Raw genomic sequence first — 17,470 nt, 5'->3', positions numbered from 1 at the left:
TGGCTGTAACAAATTACACATTGCCATCCTTTAACCTGCCTCTTTCCATTTTTAAAGGAAGGGGTTTAGGTCCATTTTGCTGAGTGCCCCATTTGTGATCACTTCCACTGATGTGGGAAGTGATCACATCACTTCCTATGTGATGTGATCTTCTCTATGGTTCCTTTTGTAAGGTGGCACAAGAACACAGCCCAGTGGTGTGCAAAAAGGTGTCATTCTGAGTCAGCCAGGCTAGGCACAGCATTTTCTCATACTCTCAAGACTAGCTCCAGTGTTTCCCATAACCTGGATGTGAGGGTGCACTTTTTTCTCCAGCCCTGGTTTGCACTCTGCACATCCTGACCCTTTCTGAAGGTGTGGGCTTCTTTTGCAGATCCCACAAGTGTCATAGTAAAAGAAAAGAAGGAAGGCAGTGGGAGGTACTCTGTGTTCTTGCTCTGAATGGGCTGAACCTTTCTTCAGGGCCATTATGGTTAAATGGCTTCCTTCCTCCTTTAAAAGAAAGGTGTTGCTAATGAAAGGGATCCTCTGAAGGTCTGAAGTCAAGATAATTGTTTAAATAGTGACACCTGTTTTGAAAAGGGAATGACTTCCACCTGAGTATACTGGGTTTTATTTGTCTTCAGCCTTTGGGTGAGGCCAGACTGGGTTTCCCGAGCTTTCTGGTATCACTGCTTGTATGCAAAGTCTGTTCTTATATGGAAAAGTATGGCCCCTACTGGCAGCCAATTAGCCCTGCCAGCTTGCTGTGCCTGGTAGTGCACCTCATTAGCCATTGCAAAATCCTGCAGTAAATCAACTCAGCTTTCAGATTCATGCAGCATCTGTTCAGGGTGGTCCAGTGCTGTGTCCATCACTTTTTCTGCTGGCTCTGGTACAGCCTAACTGCGGACTGATTGCTTTGGTTATCAGCAGTGGCATGAACATAATCATGTCACATTGCCAGGGTCTAATATGCTTTATGAGACACTGCCTGTTTGCAGGCAGGACTGTGCTGGGCAGAGAGCAGCCAGGTGCTGGAGGAAAGGAGGTGTTGAAGCAGAGCACCTATGCTGTGCCTGGTAGGAAGCTGAGAGCCATTTTTGAGTCCTGCAGTCTCTGATTACCTGCTCCAGGTGGAATTTTGCTCTCACAGAAGCACATGGCATGCTACTAATGTCAGTGGAGAATTGCCTGCTTATTTCAGATCTGAACTGGGTTGCTGTACCATCATTCACCTGCTCAGAAAGTTGAGTAACTCTGTGTTTTGTTTCAGAAACGTGTGTTTTATCATGGTTTTCTAAAAGTGATTTAAAATCCTTTGCTAAAAGTTGCTTTAAGTATGTCCATTGTTAGAAAGGGAGAGGGAGGAGATGAGAAATACCGTGTCCCAGCCACATCTTTGGGTACAGCAGCAACAGCAAGCACCTGTGAATCTTGACTGTTTGAAATAAAAATCCCTAAACTGAGGCTGCAGCAGCCTGTGTGTAACCTGCCCACTCCTGGCTGGAGACAGGGAGATGTTCCTGATCACCATGAGCTTGGCCAGGGGGCTTTTGCCTTCCTTGTTTACTGCAGGTAGTGTCATCTCCATCTACTTTTCTCTCTGTATTCCTCTGGTCCTGGGAATAAGAGAGCTGTTTTCCATCTGGTCCATGCTACCAGGACCAGTTATGCTGTCTGCTGTCTGAAATCTCCCTCTGTCAATCTCGTGCTTAATGTTCTCTTTAGCCATATGTCCTGGTTTCACCAGCTCTCCTGCTTCTGTTCTTTCTCTTCCTTGCTGCAAACTTCTCAAGGATGTGCCTTCTGGGAAACAAGATGTGTTTCAGATATTAAAGCTGGAAACTGTACGGGCTTGCTCACTCTGTTCTCAGCTGTGTTTGCCCAATAATCAATGTGAAAGAATCTGTTTTGTAACTACCCAAGCTCACAGATTCAAACAGAGCAGAAAATCAGTCTTCAGGCTTTGGGTTTAGGTTTATTTAGAATGTCAGGTCTTCAGAGCACAGCTTTGTGACACCATGCAAAATGCTCAGGTGTGCAAAATGCTCAGGTGTGCAAAATGCTCAGTGCACAAAGGGGTTTGTGCCTCCTTCCACCTGCTTGGGACAAGCCAGGTGGCAGCCTCTTGTTTTCTTCTTCCTGCAGCATCTCAGGCTATGGAGCTGCAGGTGGGAAAGGAGGGAAGAACACCATGGTGCGGTCCCACGGAGTGTCTGTGCTGGGAATTTTTGACCTCCAGAAGGATGATACGCTCTATATCTTGGTGGGACAGCAAGGAGAAGATGCTTGTCCTAGTGTAAGTGATTGCCTTTCTGTTTTGCCTTCATCCCTTCTACCAATCCATGGAGTTTTGTCTTTTTACACAGAAAAACACTGTCCTCAAGGGGTTTGGGGCTATAGGAGTCAAGAAATAGGTACAGATTTACTGGGAGAGCATGAGAACATGAAGCGCCACGTCCCTGTGCTTGCTTCTTTTCAACATTTGGGTCCCATTGATAATACACAACAGGTTCCTGACTGGTCTGAGTATCTCAGAGCACCTGTGTGGGGCTTGGAGACAAAAGACAACCCTGCCTTCCATTCCTCTGGAGATCAGTCTTCAAGGCTGATTTTGCAGGGTTTTGCCCTTGTTCCACTATTGAGCCCAGCCCTGCCATTTTCATATGCTCTGCACCTCTGGAGATACCCCATGTCACAGGGCCTGCTTGGTTATCCTCCATAGGGGAATAGGAAAGACAAATCAATCATGGTTGGGTCAGTCCTGATTTTTATGTTACTAACTAACCCTTGCTGCAAATGTCTTGATAGAAAGATGGGCACTATTTGCACGCACAGAAGTTTATTAATTGTTAAGTATTCTTTGGAGGAGGATGTGGGAATAGGACATTCTCATGGAGCGAACTGTGCATTTTCTGATGAAATTTCACCTGCAGGTTTGAACTGGACATTTAAATGATGTGCATTTCTCAGCTGATAATGGCTGGCATCCAAGAGATGAAAGCTTAGCAGTTTGTTAGAGCAGAGAAAGGTTGAAGGATATAGACAAGTAAAAGGGGTTCTCAAGGCTGGCTGCTGAAGTAAATAATGTTCAAACTAGAATTACACATTTCTACAAACAAACCATTAATATAAAGCCTTTTTGAAATGAGAAATGGCCTAACTCAAACGTCCATCCAGCCTCTTTAACTAGGAAATTCCAGCTGAGGGTAATATATGGACTCATTAAATTGCAGGCCACTGTAATCTTAGTGAGAATTTATTGAGTGCTAATGTAATTCTTTCATTGAGGCAAAGAGATTGCATTGACTTGTAGAGGGGACTTTTACTAGATTGGATTGTAATCAGTTATGTCTTTGCCATGAAGGATTATTTTTTTTGTAATCTAGTGGTTCCTTTGGGTCATTGACTTTGTCATTTTATTAATCATTCCCACCCAACTCCAAATCAATTAAGGAGAGGGAAAAAACAAGGAAAAGAGGACTGTTAGATCTTTAGGCAGGTCTGCACACAAAAGGGATGCCACTCATTCTCTAGCACAACTTAGAATATATGGTGTGGTCAGCAGAATAATTTGTAATTTGAGTATGCTTTTATAAGGTTCTTCTTCCAAAAGAAAACACACACATGAAAGTAGAAGGGAGCAGAAGGTCAATCCTACTATAACAAATGTTTGTGCATTTTCCCCTAAAAGTGTTGTTGGTTTAGTAAGTTCAGTGTGCACTATATGTGCAATATAACAGGATAGTGTTACTGAGACAAAACCTGTGAAGTAAAATAGGCTAGAAGCAAAGTTTGCAACTTGAAAATGCTCACAGCAGGGTCCTGCTAGTCATGCACTTTAGTGCTCCAATTTTAAACCAAAACAGTAGTTAGGTCATAGTCCTGAGGTAGGTATAAATGGTGGTTTAATGTTGTGATTGAAATCAGTTAGTGAATTCAGGGATTTGCCTAATACGGAAAGTTCACTATGTTCAATGATAATTGATGGGAGGGAAAAAATGCTAAGTAGAAAATGTGGAGGTTTTTTAGTGAAATATTTTCATTAACATCAGAGAAACATTGCAGTCAACGGTGGGATTGCTGCTCTTTTGGTAGGCATTGGTAGTTGCAGTAAAATTGCTGCTAAGATCATCAGGGGCTGCTTGGCCCACCCAACAAGAAATGAGGTAAACAAACTTGGGTTCTCTGCCCTTTGGCTGTAGTGTGACACAGGACAAGCACATCCTTGCCAAGTTACTCCCTTCCTCCACTTGTGAAATACAGACTGTTAATGCTGGAAAATATTTGCAGCAAATTCTGCTACATTTTTTATGTTGAAAGTTTATGTAGATGTATTATGTGATAATAGGTATCAGCAGTGAGCTTGCTCCAAAATAATTCCATTTAAATGGCAACAAATTCTTCTGGTGAAGGTTGAGACAAAAAGCCAGATTCTTCTAGAAGAGCTTTCATTTGGTTCTGGTCATGTGGTTTCACTGGAGGACAGTTTCTTGCTGTGGGATGGTGAAGGGTTCATGAGGCCTTTGGGGCCTCAAAGGGTTCATGAATCCTTTGAAAGTGTTCATGAGGCCTCTGTGTATACAAGGGAGTGGAGGTTTCTTACCTGAATTCAGACTTGATCTTCTGTTTGCAGACAAATGATGTTATCCAGAAGGTCTGCATTGGAGAGAACAATGTGATTGAAGAAGAGATTCGTGTGAACAGAAGTGTCAATGAATGGGCAGGAGGAGGTGGTGGTGGGGGCGGTGCCACTTACATATTTAAGGTATGGAAACACAGTCCCCAGGCACCTTCAGCATCCACACATCCTGCCTCTGAAAAATCCCTTATGCACCTCAGGGAGAGGGTCCAGAGAGTGACATCTGGGTATCCTTAATTTCCACTTGAGAGATGCAGGGATGGGGGTTGGCCCTTCACCATGTCTTCGAACTGCTGTTCAATATGGCCACACTTGTTACAGTGGCTTGAAGTATCCTTTGCAAACGTAATGGCTTAAACTGGGTTGGTTTGTTTTGGCTTTTTTTTCAATAAAAACTGAGATGCTGAAGCATATTTCTACAGCAAAGGGCAAATTCTGCAGGACTTCATTCACCTTTGGCCTTGTAGAATGTGAGACATCAGCCATACATTTAGCCTGACAAGGAAAGCTGAGGCTAGCCTGTATGTTTTCTGCTGGCAGTCCTGTAGCTGTGGACCTCTGATGGTTCCTGTCCTGTGCTAGCTGAGACAATATTCTCAGTCTCAGTGTGCAGAGCAGTGCTCCTTAGCTGTTTCATTTTATAAGAGTCAGCACATGGAGCATTACAAGCTTTCTAAGAGCCATCACCATGGTAGATATAATTCATAGAGCTACTGACACTGCTGTTTCCTGTAGCAGAACTTGGTAGGACTATTCTTTAATTTTCTATTCATTAATTTTCTGGGTGTGGGTACATAAATAATGCAATGACAGTGTGCAGTGCTGAGCAGCCCTAGATGCCTGCTTGGTGCAGCATGCAGTAATTATGATGAGGCTGAACTTCCATTTCCATGTCTGGCTCAGTTTGAACATTGCCTTTATTTCTGAATTTGTTAAGATGGAGAATGGAGAGCCGGTCCCCTTGATAATTGCAGCAGGGGGTGGTGGCAGGGCCTACAGGGCCAAAACGGACACATTTCATCCAGAAAGACTGGAGAATGATTCCTCTATTCCAGGGTTGAATGGAAATTCAGGAGCTGCAGGTAAGGAGAGTTTATTCTTTTTTATAAAACCTTTTTGAATATGTAGTACTCCCAGATTTCTCCTCCTCACAAGAAGGTGAGGCAAAACTCCTGAAAATACAGTTCAGGAGGAACAGAGGGTTATAACAGATGCAAATAGAAGGTACCCACAGTGCTGGATACTTGGGATAAATAAGGGTTTCAGAGATGGTATAGCCATAACAATGGCTGGATACTCCCAAAATAATGCAGTACCTCTCATAAACAAAGTTGCTTGGTTTTTGATGTGGGATTTTGCCGTGCCAGTGAGACTGTCCTGGTCTCTGCACTGTTTTGTGCTATGTGGACATACTCAGAGTTTCTCTAGCTTATGCAGAAAGAGAATAATTGCACCATGTCTAGAAGTCTCTGTGCAGAGACCTTGGACTGAGCAAGCAGCAGAGCTGAAAGTGAATCACTGGTATGTGGTGTGGAGAGTAGGAGTGGGAAATGTTTTCACACCCCTTACAATAAATTCAGTTTTTTCTACTTTAGAATTGGCATTGGTTTATTTCAAGAGTGTTTTAGTCAAAGAAAAGGGGAAGGCTCTGAAAAGTAGAAGGAAGTTGTTGGAGAGTAGGTAGGAATATCTTTTTACCTTTTCTATAGAAAATACTTGTCCTTGCATGTATGGTAGGTGAAAAGAGGTGCAGATGATGACTTACAGCTGAGGTGTTCTGAATGGATGCTCGTCCTGCAGATCCCTCCAGTGTTTTTTACACAAAACGTAACCCCTGGCTGTGCCTTTTCTCTTCTCTCACCTGCAGGTGGTGGAGGTGGCTGGAATGATAACACTTCCTTCCTGTGGTCAGGAAAATCCCTGCTGGAAGGTGCTACTGGAGGAAGATCCTGCCCCCAGGCCATGAAGAAGTGGGGGTGGGAGACAAGAGGGGGTTTCGGAGGGGGTGGAGGGGGGTGCTCCTCAGGTGGAGGAGGCGGAGGATATATAGGTAAAGTGGCTTCGTGTTCAAGGTGTCCCTTCCCCTCCTTTAGTGCTAATGCTCAGCAAAATGCTGATGATAACTCTCCTGTAGCTAGCATATTTGACTGTTATGTTCTAGTATGTCTGTGTGTTGCCTTTTTAGCACTAGATGAACTCATTGAGGGTTTGAGCAAAGAGCCAGAGGCCAGTCCTTCAGCTGCAGCCCTGGCTTTGCTCTCTGCAAAATGTGTCTTTAAGATCCTGCTGTGATTCCTGAGCTTCTCACATTGGGGTGACAGTGCTGGAGCAGGAGGAGCCACAGCAATGTGCTCCCGTTGCCAGCACCTGTGTTTGGAGGACTTTGGTCCTGGGGACTGGCAGCCAGGCTTTATGCCAGGGGATGGAGGCAGCTTCTGCCCTGCCTTGGTCCTGCACAGGTGGTCTCTGGGGGCAGAGGCTCAGGCTGCCAGCCAGCACCCCACTTAATATGACTTCAGTCAACAAAGAGCTCATTTCATGTGCCTCTGTGTCTCAGGGCAGCTGTCAGATGGCATTATGTTGATTACAACTGGTGTGGGCCAGAGTCAAGATCTCTGCTAAGCCATGGTCTCCTGGGCCACATAGTTTCTGCAGCCATCTGCACTGTGGTGGACTCTTTAACCCCTGGTTCTCCACAGCTTAAATTAAGTATATGGTAGACTAGAAATCTTGAGAGGAATAATGAGTTTAAATGATTAAGTGCATGTTTTGTACCAATGTTCCTGTGTAATGCTTCTTTTTTCCAACAGAATGACTCACATGATGTTTGCTTTTTTTTTAATTTCACTGAAGACAATTAAAGGGAAAAAGCTATTTTTGGGTGGGGTGGGGGAATTGTTGCATGCTTGAAGTACAAAATATATGTATTTCTAATATTTGTTATCTGTTGCCCATACTTTGCTTCTGGTATGTTCCATGTGCTCAAGCAGAAATGAGCAACTCATAAATTCCTTCAGTCCCCACTCCTGGTGGACCACCCTGCTTTCAGGGTGTAAAGGAGAGGAAGGATATCAGATTATCCATTCCCTCTGCTGACACAGTCCATGCCTTGATCAGCAAGGATACTAACTTAGCCCTGGAGTACTGGTGCTTTCCAGTCTCTTGGCTACATAAATTTTAACAGGGGCTTGTGTGTTTCACAGCATCCAAATGCTTAAAGAGGAAGTTTGTGCCTTAGTTTGGAACAGTCTACCTAAACAGAGCTAATTGACTGATAATAATTGTCAGAAGCTTCATTATTAAATTGAAGTTCTAAAGTCCAGAAGTTCACGCCACAACTTGCTAAATATTCCTTATATATTAAAGGCTTTAATTTTTCTCTTTTTTTCATTTGGATGCCTCCCTAAATAGGCTGAATTCATGCATGTTGCCATGTTTATTTGTGTTTTATTGTTTTATGAGCCTCAGTCTGTTAAGGTAACCTCTGGTTTGACATAGGTGGCAATGCTGCAGTGGACAATGACCCAGAGATGGATGGGGAGGATGGTGTGTCCTTTATTAATCCAATTGGTACTTTATACACTCCAGCACTTAAAGGTATTCATACTGGTCAGAGGTCTTCTCGTGGGCTTATTTAAGTTTGAAAATTGTAGGACCTCTTACAACCTTTTAGGGTACAGCTCAGTGCCATGAACATGAGGAGGCAGAAAGTGCATAAAATACAGCAGAGAATAGACAGAAGTAGCAGGAAAAAAACAGGGAGAGGAAGCATCAAGCCTATTAGGAAACACTCCCAGCCATACAGACTACCAGGCTACAGAATAATTTTAGACAAGGAAAGTGATAACAGAACCTCATAGCTCAGATACTTTAGGAAAGAAACAGACAAAACATCTGATTATTCACCAGCAAGCAAGTTCCTTAGAGCATCCCTTGGTAAAATAGCCAGGTGCTGCCCAGCAGTGCATGGGAGTGATAAATACTGCAACTCCAACCTGTGTTTTCCCAGAAGTCAGTGTCTTTAATGTGTTTGCAATGTGTTCAAAAAACAACAACAAAAAAATCTACTTGTTTATAAAAAAAACAGAAGTTTCCTTTAGAACAGTCAGAAGTATTTTCAAATGCAGATGCACTCTGGCCTGGTGGATTCAGCCAGAAAGTTTTGAAGATATTACAGTGATTGATCTTGGAGGGACTAAAGGCCAGGAAAGAAAAGGGTGAACCCAAGGAAATTGTAAGAACGGTCTTTACAATAATTAACTGAGCTTCTTCATCCACTCCTTAGTGACAGAGGGGCACGGAGAGGTGGAAATTAGGCTGCACCTTAACTGCAGTCACTGTGAGATGGACGAGTGCCATGTTGATCTTGAGACTCAAAAAGTCATTTGCTTTTGTGAGCCAGGCACAGAGTTGGCAGAGGATGGTGTGTCTTGCACAGGTAAGTAGGTGTGTGGGGTACTGCTAACATGTGGGACAGAAAATGTGTGGCCAAAGGCTCTGGTTTGGACTGTAAGACATCCTGAAAGTGCTGTCTAATCTTAAACCTGGATGCAGCAGAATGTTTCTTTCTTTCCTGCTGGTGTATGCTGCAGAGCTGTTTTGTCAGGATATAGCCTCAGCAATGGTGAGGACTGGGGCACTGAGCAGCAGTGCTGCTTTGCTCTACAGTATGTGTTTGGCATCCTGGGCAGATTTGAGCAGAGTCAAATTTTGTGTCTGCTTGTGCTGGTGTTCAGAGTCTGCTCTGAAATCCTAAAAGTTTGCTTGCTGAAAGCATTTTTCAGCTGAACTTAAATTTCAGACCAGTTCTTTAAAGAACCAAAAAAACAAAAGGCAAGGTGAAGGAAAATATGATTGCTGAGGAATTGGACATTGAAAGTAAAAGTTCAGAAACTGTGAGAAATTCTGTGCAAGATTTCTCTGAGAAAAAATAAATACAATAAATAAAACTAAATACTTGCCTTTCTTTCAAAACCAGGTGCTCAGAGCTCCATTACTGGGTTTGCTTCCTATTCTTGTGCAGCATTTAGAGCAGGTGACCCCAGGGGTTTGGGATCCTGCTTTCAGCTTGTCACTGGCATGGGAAAATTGTTGTGTTTTTACCATTCCTGCCTGTAAGATAGGTAAAAAGTATGGTCATTTTGTCAAGGTGAAGTAAACCTTAATAGCATGATCCCACATGAGGATGCAGCTTCACTACACTGTCATCAGGTTTTTCTGCTTGGATTATATGCATTTAGGAGATGAAATATTGCAGTCCTCCTGCTTTTGCTGTCATTTGGCATTGACAGCAGCACTTTAACCCAAACAACATAATGTTCTTTTCACCCCCACAACCTCCTGCCCCTGTTTTTTATGGTCTTGTTTTCCCACCCAGGGAGTTCACATGTTAATTCATTGATAGTGAACCATCTGTTTTAATGACTTGATATTAATTGAGGAAAGTGAAACAATGAGGTATGAGAAGTCATAGATCCTGAGAACTGGTCATGCCAGAGGTTGCTCCTGCACTATTGGAGCAGCAGATGAGTAAATGGAAAGAAGAGCAGAAAAAAATCTGGTGGCAAAAAAGTGGCTCCTGGAAGATAATTTCAAATGTGTAATTCCTTCTTTCTGTTGCAGCTGAGCCAGTGGTTCGTCTCCCTTTCTCCTTGGTCTTGTCTGTAGTGACTTCAGCATTGGTGGCTGCTTTAATTTTGGCTTTTTCAGGAATCATGATAGGTGAGTGTTTCTGTGCAAAAGATATTTTCGTATGAGGGCTGGATCTGAGCTAGGGATAATTGGGCCCTGAGAGGCAAAAGGATTCAGGTTTTGAGCTACTGCTGTATTTAATGACGCCTTCCCACACACATCTTCAGATTTCTGTAGTTGTTTCTAACCACAATGACCAAGTCGAGGAGGCTTCAGTTACTGACTGCATCTCAAAAGAGATGGTGTTTTTTGTGTTGTACTGTGTAGCTGCCCGAACACAGCTGCTTGTGGTTTTGTGAGATCTGGTGCTGTTTAATGCCTAAAAGCTTCTTTATTTGTGTGCCTATGTACAGATTTCACCTCTTAATGTATGACATTTTAAGCTTAAACTCTCACATAGGTTCCCCTTTTACAAACTGCTCCTTAGTATGATGTGGGTATTCTTGGCATTTTTGCTTGAAATTCTAAAAGGTATTTTTCACCTTTTCATGTTCTTATTTTAAACACTCGCTCACCTGCATTTGATGCAAGCAGAATAGATTTGAATCAATGAAAAGGAGTCAGAGATTCAAACCGCAGCTTTGCCACCTTTCTTTGTCCACAGTGTGTGGTCTGGGGAAGGAGAGGGATGAACCAAGAGCAGGAAATCAGATCTGCACAGCTGTTTCGGTTTTAAGAATTTCAGGAGTTATCAGTTGCATGCACATGGTCCTACATCTGTGATTTCTGCCCTGACAGTGCCTTTTTACAATGACTAAATACTCCTCAGGAGTGGAAGAGTAATCCTCTTTCCATCCAACGAGCCTATCATTTCCATCTCAGGAAAGGGCAACGATTTAAAAAATCAAAGCAAAGGCAATGAGGAGGAAAATGGAGGACAGGCAGGGTTTGTGGATAGGTCATTACATCCATCTGCCTTTGCAAGTGCATGTTTACCCCTTCAATTTTTCCCCTGAGCAACATCTGCTGGAGAAGATGCAATAACTATTGCCATCACAGTCTTTGGGCTCAACCCAGCTCCCACAGAAATCAATAGTGATTTAACCTGCTCCTGATTGTCATCTTCTTTTGGAAAAATCCTGCAATATCAGTTACTATTTCAAGGAATATCCTCAGGATGTCTTCTTTCAACGTGTGGTTTTAAATGTTGTTGCAGAAGCATCAGTGAAGTGATGCAAGGAATATAACATATCATAAACTGACTTCAAATGTGCTCCTACTCTCTTGTTTAGAAACAGAGGAAGTTTTGGAAAATTGGCTATTTTTTTATGTACAATGTGTTATTCTGGGGAAACAGCTTAGGCTATCCATTTTGAACAATATGATGCAATAATTAATTTCAGACTTTAGTCACTTCTGTGTGATTTAGGAAAGTCAGTTATACCCCACCTCCCACAAGTTTCAAACTGGACTTTTATTTGGAAGGTCTGGTTAAACTAAATAGAGCATTAAAACAACATCAGAACTCTGAGATCTCTCCAAGTGAAATTCATTTTACTCTTTCCTGACAGTCCACGAGCAAGCCTGTTTCTTTGTAAGATGTGCAAATCAAAGGTTCCTGGATATCTTCAGATCCCATTTTCTATCTGTAATTATTTGATGTACAGAAACATGCCAGTGTCACTGGCTGGTTTGATTCCCTGAAGTCTGGTCACAGCAGAATGGAACCCCAGTGAGAAGGGCTGTCCCACCTCCAGTCTCTGGCCGTGGTTAACTGTGTTCTCCTGTTTAGTGTATCGCCGCAAGCACCAGGAGCTGCAAGCCATGCAGATGGAGCTGCAGAGCCCAGAGTACAAACTGAGCAAGCTGCGTACCTCCACCATCATGACAGACTACAACCCCAACTACTGCTTTGCAGGAAAAACCACCTCCATTAGTGACCTTAAAGAGGTGCCTCGAAAAAACATCTCCCTGATCCGGTAAATCCATCTTTGCCTTCCCCACCCTTCCCGTTGTGCACCCACACATCCCAGCTCTCCTAGAGAGGTGTGAACACACAGCTCTGTGCAAATTCTTGTGCACTTTTAGCTCCAGACCCCTTTCCATAAAATGTAAAGCTGCAGTTGTTAGGCTCGTGTGGAGGGGACTAGATTTTGGCATTCACCTTGACCTTCTGCAGGTGCAGTGTTCGTCTCCTGGGATTGTGAGGAGAACTGAACAGTCATCACCAGTAATTCAGTTACATCTTTTACAGACTATGCAGTGAATGGCCCATTGCCATGAGCTGATGAAATTCTGGGATGGCTGAAGCTTGTAGAAGGCTCTTTAAAATCTTTGATGGGGTCTTTGGTAAAGACAATGACATCCTTAAGTGCAATAGCAAGGAAAGGAATGGATTTAAAAATGCCAGACAGTATTAAAAAGACAGGGATATAAAGCCAGCAAGATAATCATGTCTGGATGAGAACTTCTGAAAAGCTTTAAAGTGTCTCCTAAAAAAAAGCTTGAAAATTCTGAGTTCTTGCACACTTTGCTCTACTGCAGGATACCTGTGAATGTGACAGTACTCTGGTACCATGCAGTGTTACACAAAAAAATAAAAAGCGGAAGCAGGAGTCCTTGGGAAATTGGGAAGCTTAAGGTGCTGGAAAAAAATTATGGTCAGAGCAGTCTATGCAGTCTGCAATGTTTTGCTGTCCCTTATCTCATTCCCCCTTACCTGCACATCTTGCTGGACTGCACCTGGAGGTTTCCAGTGTACCCTGTGCTGCTGTTCCCTTTGTCACTTGGATTTTGTAAGGATTTTTGAAGTGTGGCAAGCAGACAGCAGAGCATACAGCTGGGAATTGACAAGGGAAGGGAAAGTGGACTTTTTGGAAGGAGGGTGAGTTATGAGCTGTAAAGATCTGACTTATCCCCTCAGTTTGTAATAGGTTGGTCAGGTGGAGCCAAGAATGGCGTCTCAAGCTGATACCTACAAAATGTTATTACACAAAGTGGTTGAGTCACAAGCAACATGAGTCCTCAGTGTGGTTTCACTGCCCAGACTGGTTCTGTCCTGGCAAAACTACAGACAGAGCTTATGAACAACAGAGCTGATTATTCCTCCTTGTTCATATGGACAGGAGGGCAGCAGCCCATGCAAAAGCAATCCACTGATGCAGCAGAGAACAGAATCAATGCAGCCCTCAGCCCAGACCTGGCTCTAACAGGAGAGTGCATGCAGCCTTTTCCCCAGACTGAGATGCAGGAATGCCTCTTAGAGGCTGGAAATGCTACTGCCCAAAGTGCAGCCCATGCAGGGTTAAGAGGGACTCAGGATTTGGGGTGCAGCCTCATCCCCTGCTATATTTCACCGTGTCATTATGACAGGCCACTGATGTGAAATAGCTGTGGTACCAGTTGACTTAAGGTTAAGAGAGTGAGGACTGAATAGACAAGTATGCAAAATTTGTATCACAAGGGCATGGAACAGGATCTACTGTATGATTACTCTTATTCCTTTCTCTTTTTCTTGTAATCTTATTCAAAATAAAACTGTACATTGCATAACATGATCACTGCCAGAAACGATTCTCAGCACAAATTCTTAGAGCTGAGTGCTTTACAAAGCACTGTCATCACCATTTACTGGCTAAGGTACTTGCCCAGAATCACACAATAAGTCAGGAAAAGTTATTTGCTGTAGAATTCAAGTCTTTTGAGAATCACTGTGCCTCCTAGTTTCTTGCTCAATGTTTTGTTTAATGGTGATGCAGAAATATCAGGGGAACTGTTAATGTGTTTAGGGTGTGTAAACATCAAGACTCAAGTCCTGTCTTTATTGATCTGTTTTGGAGCACCCACCACTGATGCCAAAGCCATAGATGAGTGCTCTCTGTTACGTGCTGCAATGCCAGCAGCTCGATTTCAGCGGGGAATGTTCACTTCCATGGACTGCTTTCCCTTCCAATTAAATAAAATGTAGGTTTGTGAACGACCTCACCAAGGTCTGGTGAGATCATACTGTCAATATCTACTTCTCCCTGTTACACTGCCATGAAAATTGTGAGCCTGTGAGCTGTGTCCACAGTGTTATAATGTGTGTTCTCTGTAGTAAAACCTTCTTGTCTTCTCTGGTCTGTCCAGGGGTTTGGGCCACGGAGCCTTTGGTGAGGTATATGAAGGTCAGGTGACAGGGATCCCCAGCGACCCCACTCCCTTGCAGGTGGCTGTGAAAGTAAGTGACAGTGAATGAGTTATCATGATGGTTTCATGCACCTTTCACCCAAGAGTCCAAATGCATTGTAACAATGAAGATGAGTGAAGCGTTGCTATAAGTCCTGAAGGACGTGGCTAGAAATATTGCTGCTCTGTTGCAACACTTAAATCCATCACAGCTTGTAGGATATGGGTATGTGAGACTAATAAAAGAGGTCTTTGAATAGGAAATAGGCAAAGATTTCCCACAGAGCCACAGTAGGCTGCAGGAATGAGATCTAAATCCGTCCTCTGTCCATCCTCCCCATGCTGCACCTGGTTGGTAATCTGTCCAAAAGTCTTCACAGGGCCAAAAGCTGCTGGCACATACATCAAAGACCCTGCAAGTAGGAGGTGGCTGGTTTTCCAGAGATCTCACCACTCCCTTACAGGGTGGGTTGGATGTGAAGCTAAATCCTAAGAGATCCTGGTAGAGTTCTCCAGGCCTTCAGCAGTCTAGCTGGCTTGTTTTCTCTTAGAGATTAAATAGCAGCACAGTTCTGCTTCTGATTACAGATCCCAGTCTTGCAGGAAGGGAGGATCACTGAACTGCAGAGAACTCAGAAGCTGTGACCTCACTCCTCATCCTCTATACAGCAGAGTCCCATATGTTGAACACTTCTCTGTGCACTCTGGGCTATTTCCTTTGCTGGGAGGAGGATGACAATGGCCTTGATGGACCAAGAGTTCTGACATTTACCTTTCAACAGGCTTCACAGTCTAGTTTAGCAATGCTCTAGTGGTTGTCTTAGGGTGAGGTTTCTTTTGAGAAAGGAGGATTGCTGCAGACAGTGTTAGTGCCAAGGTGTTCTAATCTGTAAGTTGAAGTATCTTCTCCTTGTCAACCTGTTCTTTCTTTTCCAGACATTGCCAGAAGTCTGTTCAGAGCAAGATGAGCTCGACTTCCTCATGGAAGCTCTCATTATTAGGTGTGTATGAATCACATCAACACCACTTGTGTAGGCTTGCAAAGCTCCACAAAATAAAGAAAAAAAAAGGTTCTTCATAGGTAGTGTCCTCTCAGCACATCTATGCAGTAGTTTTAGCACAAATAGAACAGGCGTTGCCATCCTTTTCTGTTCTTCTTACAAATGGAAAGGCACCAAATGATTAAAGTCTTAATTTTCAAAAGGATCCACATTGGTTTTCATTACCCAAAGTGAAAAATTTAAGGCCAAGATTTTAAAATTGATAATAAGATTTTTTTTATTTCTCTTAGAGAGGAGAACATACCTTAGGAATTTGGGTTTGGCTAGTCAAAACTAACAGATGGCATTGACTTTATGGGGCTGTCATGTCATATGTCAGTGTCTGAATCACAGAATCCATGGAACTACTTTCCCATCACATTTGATAGGTGGGGAAATAAAGAAGTATTAGAGACTTGACCTGAAGAAACATCCCCCACAAGCAGATCTCCATGTCATTGTGTTACTTAGAACAACATTACCCTAGCCCAACTTCTGCCTCTTGGATGGGGAAATTAAGAGCAGAATTTTCTCTGTGATCAGACATGTTCTGCTTCCTATGCCCCACAAGTCTTGCTGTAGCCCAAAAAGAATGCAGAAAATGGGACAGGGAGAGGAAAAGCAGCCAAAAGCCACTGCTTCCCCACCTCTGTCTGTCCCAACATGGTCCCAGACAGACAGAGAATGCAGGGGTAGTGCTTTAGCTTTATCCAGCTGCCCTACCTTTGAGATTTGTTATTTTATGGGGGGGAAAAAAACCCAAAAACATTCCCTGCAGCAAGAAGGTTTGAATGTTTTCTGCTACTGTGCTTTTTGGGTGAAAGTTGCTCCCCAACTGTGTGTCCCTGTCTCCACAGCAAGTTCAACCACCAGAACATCGTGCGCTGCATCGGGGTGAGCCTGCAGGCCCTGCCCCGCTTCATCCTGCTGGAGCTCATGGCTGGGGGAGACCTCAAATCCTTCCTGAGGGAGACACGGCCCAGACCGGTGAGGAAAGACTAAATTGTGGTTTGTTTAGGGGGCTGCTGCCACAAGGAAAACACTTAGCTAGAAAACTCATCTATGCAGATGCTATTTCCCAGCATTTTAGATGGTCACAAAATTCCTGTTGTTGTGAGACCACTGTGGAGGCAGGAGCCAGCAGGATAGGGAACAGATGCTGTTGGGGCTATGCAGAGGTGCCTCATCTCTGGACTTTGCTAGATAACATTGCAGATACTACCTAAAAAAAGAACAAAAGCGAAGCCTGAAAAAAAAAGTTAAACTCAACTCTTACCTTCTCCTGACCAGCTTGGGGGCAGGCTGGGGAGAAATGTTGAGCCAGTAATATTAAAAATATAAACCTGTTATTTAAACTGCTGATCAGATACATTTCTGTGGATATCCGTCAGTTCAAATTTGGCATAGGCAAGGAGACAATCCAGCCTGGAGCTGTCAACTTAATAGAAAATATCTTTAGTCCAGAGTTTTAAAGATTTTCCCCACTGAAATCAGCATCAATAGGAAGAGACAGCCAGCTACAAATGTGGAAGAAATAAATTATGACTTCTAGAGAGAATTCAGTATTTCAGAAGAATAAAGCTTTCTCTGAGTCCCTGGGTCAGAAAGTCACACAGATGTTGCTGAAGTTTAAGGCTGGGCCCAGCTTCATATTTTGTCTCTAAGTTCGACAGAGGACAAAATGCTGCATTTTATCAGTACAAGAGAGACACAAATTTGCTCTAACAGGTATCAATAAGATTCTTCCTTGAGGCGTCTGGACACAGATCAACTTTTTTATTTTTTCCATGCAGTGTGGTTTTCAGACATATAAAATGGTCTGTGAGACTCAGAAGCACTGTAGTCTTGAATAGGTTGCAATAAAGTGGCTCCTTCCTGGATAAGGAGGCTAAATACCCAGAAAGGAAAGTGTGAAATCTGAGCAAGCAGACTTTATAAATAGAAGTTGTTTTTCTGAAGCACCTAGAGATGCTCCTGCAAATGGGCTGAACTTGATGGTAGGTGAATG

The 17,470-nt window shown here is 43.3% G+C and overlaps 1 protein-coding gene across 3 annotated transcripts in view; it reads left to right on the top strand.

Moving 5' to 3' along the window:
* ALK (ALK receptor tyrosine kinase) overlaps positions 1 to 17,470 on the top strand; it is a 306,734-nt gene that overhangs the window by 272,279 nt on the left and 16,985 nt on the right. The window contains exons 13-23 of one of the 3 annotated variants that reach the window (XM_058020712.1): positions 2,131 to 2,281; positions 4,619 to 4,750; positions 5,562 to 5,706; positions 6,492 to 6,554; positions 8,123 to 8,221; positions 8,910 to 9,062; positions 10,247 to 10,345; positions 12,048 to 12,234; positions 14,384 to 14,474; positions 15,359 to 15,423; positions 16,320 to 16,449. In XM_058020712.1, coding sequence (XP_057876695.1) covers positions 2,131 to 2,281; positions 4,619 to 4,750; positions 5,562 to 5,706; positions 6,492 to 6,554; positions 8,123 to 8,221; positions 8,910 to 9,062; positions 10,247 to 10,345; positions 12,048 to 12,234; positions 14,384 to 14,474; positions 15,359 to 15,423; positions 16,320 to 16,449 — 1,315 coding nt within the window. Of the gene's footprint in view, positions 1 to 2,130; positions 2,282 to 4,618; positions 4,751 to 5,561; positions 5,707 to 6,491; positions 6,675 to 8,122; positions 8,222 to 8,909; positions 9,063 to 10,246; positions 10,346 to 12,047; positions 12,235 to 14,383; positions 14,475 to 15,358; positions 15,424 to 16,319; positions 16,450 to 17,470 lie in introns of those variants that run through there. The other 2 variants (XM_058020710.1, XM_058020713.1) reach the window with 2 other exon arrangements.

The sequence above is a fragment of the Melospiza georgiana genome, chromosome 3 (assembly GCF_028018845.1).
Source record: "Melospiza georgiana isolate bMelGeo1 chromosome 3, bMelGeo1.pri, whole genome shotgun sequence".
Classification (NCBI taxonomy): domain Eukaryota; kingdom Metazoa; phylum Chordata; class Aves; order Passeriformes; family Passerellidae; genus Melospiza; species Melospiza georgiana.
Note: the sequence above shows the minus strand (reverse complement) of the source record. Positions and strands in the feature narration are given on the sequence as shown.